We start from the raw sequence: 12624 nt of genomic DNA, 5'->3' as shown, positions 1-12624 counted from the left end.
CTGCACGGCTGCCTGCCCCTGCATCCGTTGGGTGTCCAGCACCCTGCTCCTGTTAAAGCTCTTGGTAGACTCAGTTTCCCAATTGGGGTGCTGCTGGTGGGGTGGGAGGGGAGAGCTGTGGGTCAGAGACTCTGATTGTAGCATGTTGGCTGGAGAATCCCATGCATCTGGAGGCAGGTTGGAGCAGGAACAGCCCTGGGGAAGAGCTGGGCTCTCCAGGCTGATCCTGGCAGAGCTGGGCTTTGGTGGGGACCGCTGTGCCCTTGTCCCATATGGGGTTTGTACCTTTGGGACAGGGTGTTTGTGTTTGGTTTGCTCAGCCATTACACTACAGTGGAGCTACATATGCTGTGTTGTGGGTGGCACATCTAGATAGAATCACAGAATGATTTGAGTTGGAAGGGACCTTGAAGACCACCTAGTTCCAGCCCTTCTGCCAAGGATGTCACCTTTAAGTGGGTTTGGGGGTGCCTCAGCCAGCCTAACTGCAAGAACAGCCCCTCTCTGGGATGTTCCCCTCCTTTCCCTGTAGAAACAGGCTGGGAAAACCCATCCCATGGGAATGTGGTGCCAGGCAGAAAGATGCTAAGGGGGAGCCAGTGGCTTTCCTAGCTCAGACTTTACCCGCTGCCCCTTGCTGCTTCTGCCACAGCCCTGGGGCTGGCACTGTGTGGGAAGGTGTGATGCAGTGTGACAGGTGGGGGCAAGGCAGCGCATGTGTCACCTCGCTGGAGCTGCTGGGCCGGTGACAGCTGAGTGCTGGCGTGCATGCAGCCAGGCGCATAATCTGCTTAGGGGGGCTACAGCGCAGCCCCAGGCTCTCGCTGCAGTAAATCCCCACTCCTGCCGGGATCGTGGGCTGGGATGATTGGAGAATGGTGGGTATTGTAGGAAAGCTGTGCTACACCGGGCAGGGGGAATTGGAGAGGCACTGCTGATGGGGTGCAGAGCCTGGCCAGGCTGGTGGGGTGGTGGTGGGGTGCTGCAGACTGTGATGGGTGGGGAAAGGGGCTGCAAAGTCCTGGGGAAGCTCCTTAGGGAGGTGCAGGGTCAGCTGGGAACAGTGGCTGTGCTCCCCTGGATCTAGGCTGCGCAGGGACAGCAGCCTAGTCTGGGGGTCCCTTCCACCTGGGGCTGGTGGAAACAGCATCGTCTCCATCGCGGGAGTTGTGGCCTCAAAGCTGGGGGGGGAGGAGGCCTGGCACTGGGGTCAGGAGCTTGGCTGGGACCTAGGGATGCTGGGGATGGACACAGAAGCATCCATGCCCCGCTCTCTGCCCGGTAGGCTTGTGGTTCAGCGTGCCTGTCCCGGCACCAGCCGATGCTTCAATGCTCTTCAGCACTCTCCTGGCAAATGCAGCCCTTCCACAGCTGAGCAGATGCAGTTCTGCGCCTGAGCTGCTCTAATTCATTTTGACATGCATCAAGGTGAATCACCATTCCTGGTGACCCCTGACAGTGAGGGCTGGGGACCCTGCTGCCACCCACAGCTCCTCCTGGGGCACTGTTAACCCTTTGCCTCCCCAAGGATGAGCTGGAGAGACTGAGGCAGGACTGCTGGAGCTTCTGCCAGAGATCCTGTGGTGGGCATCATCCTCGCTTCTCCCAGCCCGGGGCTGGGCCCTTCCCAGCCAGACCCATCATGCCTAGACAGAACAGCAACATGGAGCCATGCAGAGAAGCTTTGACTGTGAGGCACAAAAGTGCTGAGTTTTCAAAGAGCGTTTCATGGAAAACTGGGTTTCTCCCATCAAAGAGGCTGTGGAGCCCTGCTGGGGTGGCTCTAGGGTGGGAAGCAGGAGAGGACTGGTGTGCACTGGGATGGAGGAGGTTTTTGTCCTGGGATGGAGGTGTTTCCATGGGCTGAACATTCACCTGGGCTGCAGCCAAGCTTAGCCCAGGGGGGCTGCTGGTGGTGATGATAATGGTCATGGCGATGCAGCCCCACAAGGACCTGCCGTGCCATCTCCTTGGCTAATGGTGCTTTGCTGGTCCTTGACATCTTGACAACTTGGCAGAAGCTGGACTTGGCTGTGCCTTGGGGCTTCCTCTCCCTGTGCCCCCCCCTCTGGTCCTGCCCTCAGCACCCGCAGGGGCTGTGCCTGGGTGCTGTGGGTGCCCCAGCCGCAGTGCCTGCCCAGGGTGGAGTTATGCTAATGCTACTCCCCATCCCTCTGCGCAGCTGGTGCCACTCAGCATCCTCTCCTGGCCACGGGTGATGGCCTCTCCCATGGCCACCTGCCCCGAGCTGCAGCCTGCGCAAGAGGTACGGAGGCAGCGTTCCCCCCCAGCAGAGCGAAACAGGGCAGATGGGGTTGGGGGACCCAGAGCACCCAGAATTACGGGATGGTGCCACAGCCAGTGCTCCATTCCTGGGACAGCCTTCCTGGGGGATGCACTTGCTGTCGGACCCCCAAAGATGTGGTGCAAATGTTGTCTATGCCACAGCATTGCCAAGGTCATCGGCTTCTCTGGGAGTGGAGGACAGGGGACAGTCCCAAAGGGCTGGAGCACTGAGGGATGGAGCAACAGCAGGACTGGGAGTGCTTGGTAGTGGTGGTGGCATTATCTCCCATTTCTGTGTGGCCCCTGACTGGGCTATGCTGTGGTGGGGGCTGGTGCTGAGCCCCCCCAGATCAAGGTCAGAGAGGAAGAGGATGCTGCGATCACAGATAGCGGCAGCCACTATCAACCTGCTGGGGGAGAGGAGAGTATGGGGGCACCCATTGCCCCCCCAGCCTGGCCCCATGGCCCCTGTGCTGGGGAGTGCACCAGGGTGGGGGGGGGGTAGGCGTGCGAGCACACAGCCCTGACAGTGCCCTGACCTTGTTTCCAGCCCAGTAATTCAGCGCATCTTGCCTTGCCGCCGGCACTGCTGCCTGCCCCACCAGTGGAGTGGGGACATGGAACAGGAGAGGACGTGTCCCCATGGAAAGCTCTCACTTTGAGGTGCTGACTGGGGGGGCATTGGCTCCCGGTGTGAGCCTGCAGCGTTGTGGCCCCCCCCAGGCTCTGTGTGCCCCCCATTTGAAGATCCCCCTGCTCACGGGGCTGGGGTCTTCTGGCAGTTGCCATGGTGGGGCGTTGGGGACCCTGTTGCCTACTGGCAGGAGGGCTTGTTCCCACAGGAGCTGCTGCCAGACATGTCTCCTCCCGCCAGCACTTGTAAACAGGATGTGGAGCCGTCCCAGTCCCAGCACCCCTGTCCCTCGTCCCAGCCCCACCAACTCATGGGGCCACCAGCTCGGGCACCGCTGTGCCCAGCACCTGTCTGGCATTGCTGCTTGCACCAGCTGCAGCATGGGCAGAGCTGGGTCAAGGGGATGCTGGGGTCCTGGTGCATGCAAGGACACAGCTTGAGTGGGTGTCCTGGGTTCAGCTGTAGCAGTCATTTTTTTCCTTCTTAGTAGCTGGTGCAGCGCTGTGTTTTTGACTTCAGCTGGAGAACAACGCTGATTCGTAGCCCCTTTGCATGATAGGCTGTGTTGTCCTGAGCCTTTTGAACGTGGGCTTGGTGACAGCTGTGGGTCAGGCCCCCTGCCCTGGCTGTCTCCTGGGATTCAGGGATGGGAGCCCCTTGTGCCATTACCTGTGCTGAGTGGGCAGGCAGGGGGCACAGGCAGACCCCTGCCTGCCATCTGCCTCTCCTCTGGGTCCAGCCCCACTGCCAGTTCCTCTGCCACCACTGTTCATCTCTTCTTGGCGTCTCTCCCTCCTCCCTGTCCTCCCGGCAGGCCATGGGGTATGCGGGGGGCCTGGCTACCCCAGAAGACCCCGAGGAGCAGCAGGGTGCCCAGGGGGAAGGTCCCCATCCCTGTTCCCAGGAGTGCCAGGAGCTGGCTGCTGTCCCGGTGCCACAAGCTGTAAGCGCCTGGGTGTATGGGACCACGGCTGTCCTCACTGTCATCCCCATGGCTGTCTCCAGGGTGGTGGCCATGTCCCCCTTCTCCTCCCATCCCTGCCATCCTTAGGTGCATGTGTATGGCTGCTGCAGCCTAGGGGCTCATGTTGCTAAGTTGGGTGATGCTGCCTCAGGCTGGCAATGCCACCCCTGGTGTCACCTGCTCCCTTGGTCCCCAGATAAAGCGTTTCCTGAAGGAGGACTCTGAGGAGGCTGAGCTGAGCCAGCTCCTGCAGGATTGCCCACCGGTTGACAGCCCCAGGAAGGTGGAGACCCCGGAGAGCTGGCGGGAGCCTGGCCACTCCCTCTGTGGTGTGGGCAGGCTCCCCCTTGACATCGACGAGAGGGACGCCAGGATCTTCTCCCGGTCTCAGCCCCTGGATGTCCAGCAGCACATCGCAGCCCCCCCACCCCCCAGCCCCAACCGGCCCCGGAGCCCCTGGGGGCAGCTGGACCCATATGACTCCTCCGAGGTGCAGGATGCGTCCGTGGGGAGGGGGGGACAAAGGGCTGCAGGAGTCACAGCAGAGGACATCCTCACCCTTCACATCCAAAGGGTTCGGGCGGACATGGCCTCATCCTGCGGTGCTCCACCCTGGGGGGACCCCCTGAGGGGACAGGAGGAAGGGGGTGTCCTGCTGGGATGGGGGAGGGAGGGTAGGATGGTGGCATCCCCTGTACCACATACCCTCTGCTGCAGGATGACAAGGAGTATGTGGGCTTTGCCACGCTGCCCAACCAGGTTCATCGGAAGTCAGTGAAGAAGGGCTTCGACTTCACCCTCATGGTGGCAGGTACGGGGAGAAGGGAGTGTCTGAGCCTGAAAGCTGACCCTGCTCTGCATCCCAAAAGCCATGGAGTGAGTGGGAGGGAGTGTGAGGGGGTACTGGCTGCCCCCCCCCCTTACCCTTGTCCCACTTTCCCAGGGGAATCTGGTCTGGGCAAGTCCACCCTGATCAACAGCCTCTTCCTGATGGACATGTACAGAGACCGCAAGCTGCTGAACGCTGAAGGTGAGGATGGGAACAGTCCCAGTGATGGGGTATCCTGGGTGTCTGGGGAGTGGTAGAGCCCCGTGCTGCTCCTGGGGGGCTGCAGCCCCTCTCCCTGCTCAGCCAGGCTCCTCCAGGTCTCCGATGCTGCCTGCAGCACGCTGCCAGCTGCCCATCGGAGCTGGGGACAGCTCCACAGCAGCGGGGACCACCCCGCCTGGCATGGGACCCCTGCGAGGCCTTTGGCCTCACTGGGGTAACAAGCTCCAGCTTCTAGGGTCTGGCTGGAGCTGCAGTAAATCCAGGAGGCTGGGGACAGTCGGGGTCCAGGGCACAGGGCCAGTTCAGCTGCAGCCCATGTTTGATGTAAAATTGCCCAAACTTGCCCAAATCCACAGGGGTTCGAGGGAGTTGTTTGATTTGTATCCATTGCTTGGAGTGAAAACCAAATTGCGTGTAGCTACAAAATGCGACAGGAACATCCTTGGGGACGCAGGGACATGGAGGTGTCCTGGGGGTAGAGAGGCATAGAATCATAGAGTCTTTTAGGTTGGAAAAGACCTTTAAGGTCATCGAGTCCAACCGTTAACCCAGGACTGCCAAGTCCACCACTTAACTATGTCCCCTAAGTGCCACACAGAATCATAGGATCATAGAATCAGACTGCTTTGTGTTGGAAGGGACCTTAAAGCTCATCCAGTTCCAACCCCCTGCCACTGGCAGGGACACCTTCCACTAGAGCAGGTTGCTCCAAGCCCCTGCGTCCAACCTGCCCTTGAACACTGCCAGGGATGGGGCAGCCACAGCTTCTCTGGGCACCCTGTGCCAGCGCCTCAGCACCCTCACAGGGAAGAGCTTCTGCCTCAGAGCTCATCTCAATCTCCCCTCTGGCAGGATAAAGCCATTCATTCCCCTTTGTCCCTTGTCCAAAACTGCTCTTCGGGTTTCTTGTAGTCACTTTATGCACTAGAAGCTGCTCTAAGGTCTCCCTAGAGCCTTCTCTTCTCCAGGCTGAACCAGTCCAGCTCTCTCAGCCTGGCTCCAGAGTAGAGTTGCTTCAGCCCTTACAGCATCTCCGTGGCCTCCTCTGACCTTGCACCAGCAGCTCCGTGTCCCTCTTGTGTTGGGGGCCCATCTACACGTCTTTTAAATACATCCAGAGACAGTGACTCCGCCACTGCTCTGGACAACCTGTTCCAATACCGGGCACAGTCCTGGAGCCATGGGGTCATGCATAGGTGTTACAGGCAGCTAAAAATGCTCCCACAGTGATGCCTGGACCCAGCAGACCCCTCTGCTTCTGGAGCTGGGGTGTCAAGGGATGGCACAGCCACCAAGGGATGGTTATGCATTCATATGGATGCCAGAGGCCATGGCAGGGAGCATCATCTCTTGGATCTGGACGCCGATGAACATCAGGGCTGATCCTGCAAAGCCAGCCCAGGGGGGCTGCAGCATCTCCCTGCATCACCCCCATCCTCTCTCACCTGAGGTGCCCTCCTCCCGGCCACGGTTCATGTGTTTCCTTTCGCTGCAGAGCGCATCATGCAGACAGTGGAGATCATCAAGCACATGGTGGACATTGAGGAGAAGGGTGTCAAGCTGCGCCTGACCATTGTGGACACGCCAGGCTTCGGTGATGCCGTCAACAACACTGAGTGGTGCGTGTTGTAGAGGGTCTCCCCAGGGATGGGCCAGTGGCTCTGAGGGTGGGATACCCAAGGGTCATCAGACTGCAATGTTTGAACCATGGGATGTGTTAAGCTGGGGGTCCAGGGAACCCTGGCGGTCTCACAGTCACCTCCCTGTCCCCACAGCTGGAAGCCAGTGGCTGACTACATTGACCAGCAGTTTGAGCAGTATTTCCGTGATGAAAGTGGCCTCAACAGGAAGAACATCCAGGACAACCGTGTCCACTGCTGCATCTACTTCATCTCACCCTATGGCCATGGGTACAGGCAGCCACTGCCCATGCGGATGAGGTGGGGGTGCTCGGGAAGGGGCTTGGTGGAATGGTGCTCACTGGGTTCCCCCCACAGGCTCCGGCCCCTGGATGTGGAGTTCATGAGAGCCCTGCACCAGCGGGTGAACATTGTGCCTGTGCTGGCCAAGGCTGACACCCTGACCCCAGCCGAGGTGCAGCGCATGAAGAACAAGGTGAGGGGAGGTTGGCCCAGCAGGTCCCTGGGCATGGGGCTACACTGGGGGCTGGTGGCCCCACTCAGCTGGGGGCTCTCTTGATCCCTGCCCAGACTTTGCCATGGAGGATCCTCCATGCTCACAGCATTGTAGAGGACTCTGTTGCCCACACGGCCGCTAAGGACACATCTCCCTGGTGCTCAGCTGGGGGCTGGAAGGGTCTGGGGGGAACAGGCTCTTGTATCTGCTTGGGGGACACTGGTGGTGCTTCTCACTCTGTTTCCGAGGGCCAGAGCCCTGCCCTCAGCAGGGCTGTCTGCCTCCAGATCCGTGAGGACATTGACCACTATGGCATCCGACTCTACCAGTTCCCTGAGTGTGACTCGGATGAGGATGAGGAATTCAAGCTGCAGGACCAGGCACTGAAGGTGGGTCTGGCTCCACCAGCTCCCTCCTTGGAGGGGCAGAGCCCCAAGGCCAGGAGGAAATGTCAACCTGGGGTGCCCTTAGGACTCTCTGGGGCCATGCAAGCTCTCCAGCAGTCCCAGCGTGGTGGGGTCGGTACATTTTGCACTACTGGGATGCATCACCAACACCCCACATGTGCCACTTGCAGCTTGGTGGGATGGGGCTGGGATGGAGAAACCCATTGTTAAAATTCTTGCCATCCCACCTGGGGCTCTCTGTAGCCAGGGCTCTGGGATATCTTGGCAAACGTGTGCTGGATACTGCTGAGGGGAAGCATGTGGAGGCATTGGATACTGCCGAGGAGCAGCATGTGGAGGCGTGTGGGCTATGGTAGACAGGACCGAGCCCTGCTAACCCCTGCTATCCTCCTGCAGGAGAGCATTCCCTTTGCTGTCATCGGCAGCAACACGATGGTGGAAGCCAAAGGCCGGCGCATCCGTGGACGCCTCTACCCCTGGGGCATTGTGGAAGGTAACTCTGAGCTGTGTCCCCAGTGTCCCACTGGGGATGAGGACATGGCATGCCCCATCTCCACGCTGCTCAGCCCCGGAGGCTTTGGGGGGATGTGGGGGATTGGCTGTGGACCCTGACCTTGGGCTCCCCTGCAGTGGAGAACCCATCCCACTCTGATTTCGTGAAGCTGCGAACAATGCTGGTGAGGACACATATGCAAGACCTCAAGGATGTGACGCAGGACATCCACTATGAGAACTACCGCAGGCAGTGCATCCAGAGCATGACCCGCCTGGTAGTGAAGGAGAGGAACCGCAAGTAAGGGGCCAGGAGAAGGGTGCCAGGCTGGGGGTCAGGGTGACATCTCCTGTCTTTGGGGTGACCCTAGCCCATTGCAAGTGGTGATCTTGGTGGGTTGGGTTTTTGTGTGGGTCCATGCTGGGCAGCATAGTAGGCTGGGTAAGAAAGCCTGTCGGTGTCGTGGGGAACCCCAGTGTGGTGGAGGGCCTTCCTGTGCCACTTGGCTGGAGCTGGCTGGGGGAGGATGCTCTGGCAGCGGGACCCTGTGTCCCCCTAAGGCTGAGTCTGTCTGAGGGGGATGCTTCAGCAGTGAGGGGAAACCCCACAGGACTGGCTTGGGAGGGGGAATGCTCTGGCAGTGGTGGGGGGACCCTGCACACCCTCCAGGGCTGGGGGGGGTTGGTGTGACAGGGGGATCCTCCAGCAGCAAAGCGGAACCTGGGTCCCCCATGGCTGGTTGTGTCTTGGGGGTTTGCTCCAGCAGTGAGGGGTACCCTGCATCTCACTCCTGAAGAGCAAGGCAAGCAGCCGGTGCTGGGTTCATGGTACTTGCCTCCTCTTTAGCCACCCCTTGGCTGGAGGGTCCCACGAGGGACCCTGCTTTGGGGGGCTGGAGCAGTGTGGGAGTAGGTGGAGGCTCTGTGGGTTGTGGGAGGCCGAAGCAACGGTGCTGGCGGTGGGAGGCTGGCAGTGGCTATAGATGCCTCTAAGCTGGTCTCTCCATATGTGCTGCCGGAGAAGGCAGCATCCCTCAGTGCTGAGGCTGTGCTGCGCCGACTGCTCTGCCGATTGAGCCACACTGGGCCTCCGCCGCCCTCCCCCCTGCCCACCCCTCTGGCCTCTATATAGAGTACTTGCTGGTACCCAAAGCTGTCTTGGTCCTTCTGTGCCCATGCAAGGGCCAGGCAGCTCTCGGGGTGAGGCAGCCCAGTGGCCACCCACCCGCTGCCCACACAAGTTGCCCTTGGGGTGCCAACACCACCGGTGGTGCTGGGAGGACGCTGTGTACTGGTGGCATTGCCCCAGCTCACCCAGGCAAGGTGGGGTTGGGAGAATGTGTCACTTGTCTGGTGGCACCTAGCTTTTCCCAGCCAAAGGCTGCCCAAGGGAAGGGCTGCAGGGCAGGTACCCCACTGTACTGACTTCCTGTGGGGGTGTGATTTTGGGGTGCAGGAGGCAGCGGTAGACAGTCTGCCCTGGGCTGGTGAAGCTACTTGTCCCATTGTCAGTGTCCAGTTCAAGCCTTGTCTTGCTGCCAGGGATGGAAGGAGCTTGATGTGCTCCCCCGGGTGCCCTCATGGTGACAAGCCATGACAACAGGCAGTGACTTCCAAAGCGGCTCAAACGCTGGCACAGTCCCCCCCAGCACAACGGGACCTTGCAGGGCTGGGGTAGCCCACCCACCCAGCAGCATCCGCTCTGTCCATCACCCCTTTGCATCAGTGGTGGCACGTGGCAGTAGCACGTGGTGGTATGCGTGGTCCCTGCCAGCCGCTGAGACAGTGTCCCAGCCGTGTTGCCACCCACTGAAGTAGCACGTGGCATCCACAGGGATTCATTTGGGAGAGCTGGTCCCTCCCCATTGTTGTTAGCATGGGAGAAGCCATCGATTGGGCTGGCTGCAGTCCTGCGTAGTAGGGTGGCCCCAGGTAGATGCCAACAGCTTCCTCCAGCAGGGATGGACTGATGGAAGCTGATGCTTGGGAAAAGGGATTTTTAGCATCACTGGGGCTGGCTGGGCAGCAGGGTGCCAGGGGAGCCCATCCTGGGGTGGGGCTGGGGCTGTGGGAGAGAAGGGAGATGCCAAATTGAAGAAGCTTTAAAAGCTTTAAAAGCAGCAGAGGAAATACTGGGTGAGGAGAGCCTGACCACAGCTCGAACACCCAGCGGTATCCTTCCCAAACTGGGAGAGCATGGAGAAAGACCTGTGCCTTAGGGGGTCCCTGGCACCCATTGCTGCGGTGGTGCCTCCCGAACTGGTGCATGGCAGGTCAGGATAATGCTGAGGTTTGGGGGGGATGCCTGGAGCTGCTCATATTGCCCCTGCCTGGAAAATGACCCAGTGTGATGCTGGCTGGGGGGGGCTCAGGGTCTGTGTAGGTGGGTGCTGGGTACCTGCAAGCTTTGGGATCTCCAGGGTTGCAGCACCGATGGTGGAATGTCCGTGTGGCAGCATCCTCACCTCATTTCTCTGCCCGCAGCAAGCTGACGCGGGAAAGCGGGACAGATTTCCCCATCCCTGTCATCCCCTCGGTGCCAGATGCAGAGACGGAGAAGCTCATTCGGGAGAAGGACGAGGAGGTGAGTGTGGGCTAGGGCTGAGCCCCCTTGATCCCTCCATGTCTCTATCCCCAGTGATGGTACAGCTGTGAGAGGCCACCTTTTCTGCAGAATCCCAGCAGATGCTGCTCCTCAGGCCAGGGTGAGGAGGTGGTGGAGGAGCATCAAAGGGTTCCACCTTCCTCCTCCCTTCCCCCCCACAGCTCTTGGTGATCCCAATCTGCTTGGGATGCTCGATCCAAATATGTTTGCACGGGAGCTGGCGTAGCTGAGGGGGTGCCAGCTGCCCCCAGTGATCCCTTCTCTGCTCCCTTCCAGCTGCGGCGCATGCAGGAGATGCTCCAGAAGATCCAGAAACAGATGAAGGACTCGCACTAACTCCTTTTTCCTCCTCCTCCTCCTCCCTGCACCCCAAATCAGAAACATTTACATCACTCTCCGTCCTACCCTGACCCTGCTGCAAGACGCAGTACAACACTGACTGCATCTGCCACCTTAAGCTGCTGTGGTATTGCCTTATCCAACCAACCAGCACCCATCCCATGGGCACAGTGAGAGGACAATGCACCCAGCCTGGAGGTCCCCTGTCCTGGCCAGATTGCTGCCCACCTTGCCTCAGGCTGGGGACAGCTTTGGCTTTCCCTGTTTCCCCCACAGCTCTGAGGAGAGACACCAGCTCCTCATGTTATGTCTGTCCCTTGTCCCTCTGTCACCTTCGGCCTCCCTGCTTACAGCCTTTATGATAAGCTTGGTCCCGGCTCCAGGGAAGACGAGGTGGATGGAATTGAGGGGCAGTTGTCCCAGCTGCCCTGCTGAGGGGAGGATGGGGCTGCTTCCCCCTGGCTTTGGCTGGAGCAGAGGGACAGCAGCTCCTGGGGACTGCAGGCAACCAAGGGACTGAAGGGGCAGCCACTGTCCTGGCCTGGGTGACAGCCGGCACTCAGACCTCCTTGGCTGCCTCCCATCCAGTGCTGGTGCAAGGAGGGACTGAAGCTCAGCGGTTGTTGCCAGGGACCTTGTTGCTCCCTTGCCAGGGTTGTTGCTCCCTGTGTTGTTGCCAGGGACCTTGTACCCTCTGAGCACTGTTCCTTGGGAGCACACTGTGACCCTGGGTGTTGGGAAGGGCCATGGATGGAGAGCACTGGAGAATCACAGTCCTCAGAGAAAGTTCCTTGAACCCTAAATCAGAGGCTTTCCCAGCCTGGCCCCCTGTGATGTTGGCCCTGTAAAGCAATAATGACTGTCCTGTGCCCGTGGTGCTTCCTGACCTGCAGTAACAGCATCGTCCCTCACTGGTGTTTTAGCCCCTGGTGCCACTTGTTTGTCTGTGGTGTCCCTGTGTGGCCCTAGGATGGCCCTGTCCCAGCTGCTTCCCGGCAGAGCATCACTGTGTCCCCCAAGGATGTCCCCGTCTATATTACTTCCCAGGAAATCACTGCTTTATGTCCCCATCTGTCTTGCTGCCCTGCAGAGCACTGTGTCTTATCCCTGTGTTCCCCCTAAGATGTCTATATCTGCACTGCTCTCTGGCAAAGCACCGCTGCGTGGCCCCAGTGTGAGCCCTGGCCAGTGGCTGTGGGGCATCCCTGTGGAGATTGACCCGATCCCTCCCTGCCCAGCCTCCTGCTCTGCCCCCCCGCTGCCGGGTACAGGGAAAAATGAAAGCGGATGGCGAGGCTGCAGAGAAGAGGCAGAATCGGGAGCAGTGGGATTGCTGGGGTGCCCTGAGTGGGTTCACCCCAGGGTCTGGGGTTTGCACCCAGGCTTGGCTGAGGGGGGCTGTGTCGAGCCTAGGCTCAGAGTGGGTGCTGCAGGGTGCTGGGGCAGCATCCGGCATGTGCCACTCATGTCCCTGTGCCACTGGAGGGTCCCTTGGCCCCCGTGGGCAGGGCCCCACAGGGTTTATTAGCGCTTTCCTTTTTTTAATGTTGCTATTTTCTTATAGAAGTTCCTACCTTCGCATGATGGTCATAGAGGCATTTATTAAAGGATAAGCAGAGTATAGGTTTATAAATTCTTACAGAGCTAGTGGAAATATTTTTATCCCTCCACAACCATTCTCAATAAATATGGCTGACCCACCTTGTCTGA

The 12624-nt window shown here is 59.7% G+C and overlaps 1 protein-coding gene across 9 annotated transcripts in view; it reads left to right on the top strand.

Annotated features, from left to right (window-relative positions):
- The window catches only part of LOC115603123 (septin-4-like), a 19918-nt gene extending 7294 nt beyond the window's left edge, over nt 1-12624 (top strand). For 5 of the 9 annotated variants that reach the window (XM_030474787.1, XM_030474783.1, XM_030474786.1 and 2 more), the window contains 11 exons: nt 4081-4374; nt 4602-4695; nt 4828-4914; nt 6431-6554; nt 6711-6845; nt 6933-7050; nt 7320-7460; nt 7875-7971; nt 8109-8271; nt 10455-10554; nt 10852-12624. In XM_030474787.1, coding sequence (XP_030330647.1) covers nt 4081-4374; nt 4602-4695; nt 4828-4914; nt 6431-6554; nt 6711-6845; nt 6933-7050; nt 7320-7460; nt 7875-7971; nt 8109-8271; nt 10455-10554; nt 10852-10911 — 1413 coding nt within the window. In that variant the 3' untranslated portion in view covers nt 10912-12624. Of the gene's footprint in view, nt 1-3701; nt 3864-4080; nt 4375-4601; nt 4696-4827; nt 4915-6430; nt 6555-6710; nt 6846-6932; nt 7051-7319; nt 7461-7874; nt 7972-8108; nt 8272-10454; nt 10555-10851 lie in introns of those variants that run through there. The other 4 variants (XM_030474782.1, XM_030474781.1, XM_030474780.1 and 1 more) reach the window with 4 other exon arrangements.

This window comes from Strigops habroptila (genome assembly GCF_004027225.2).
Source record: "Strigops habroptila isolate Jane chromosome 13 unlocalized genomic scaffold, bStrHab1.2.pri S16, whole genome shotgun sequence".
In the NCBI taxonomy this organism is placed as follows: Eukaryota; Metazoa; Chordata; class Aves; order Psittaciformes; family Psittacidae; genus Strigops; species Strigops habroptila.
Note: the sequence above shows the minus strand (reverse complement) of the source record. Positions and strands in the feature narration are given on the sequence as shown.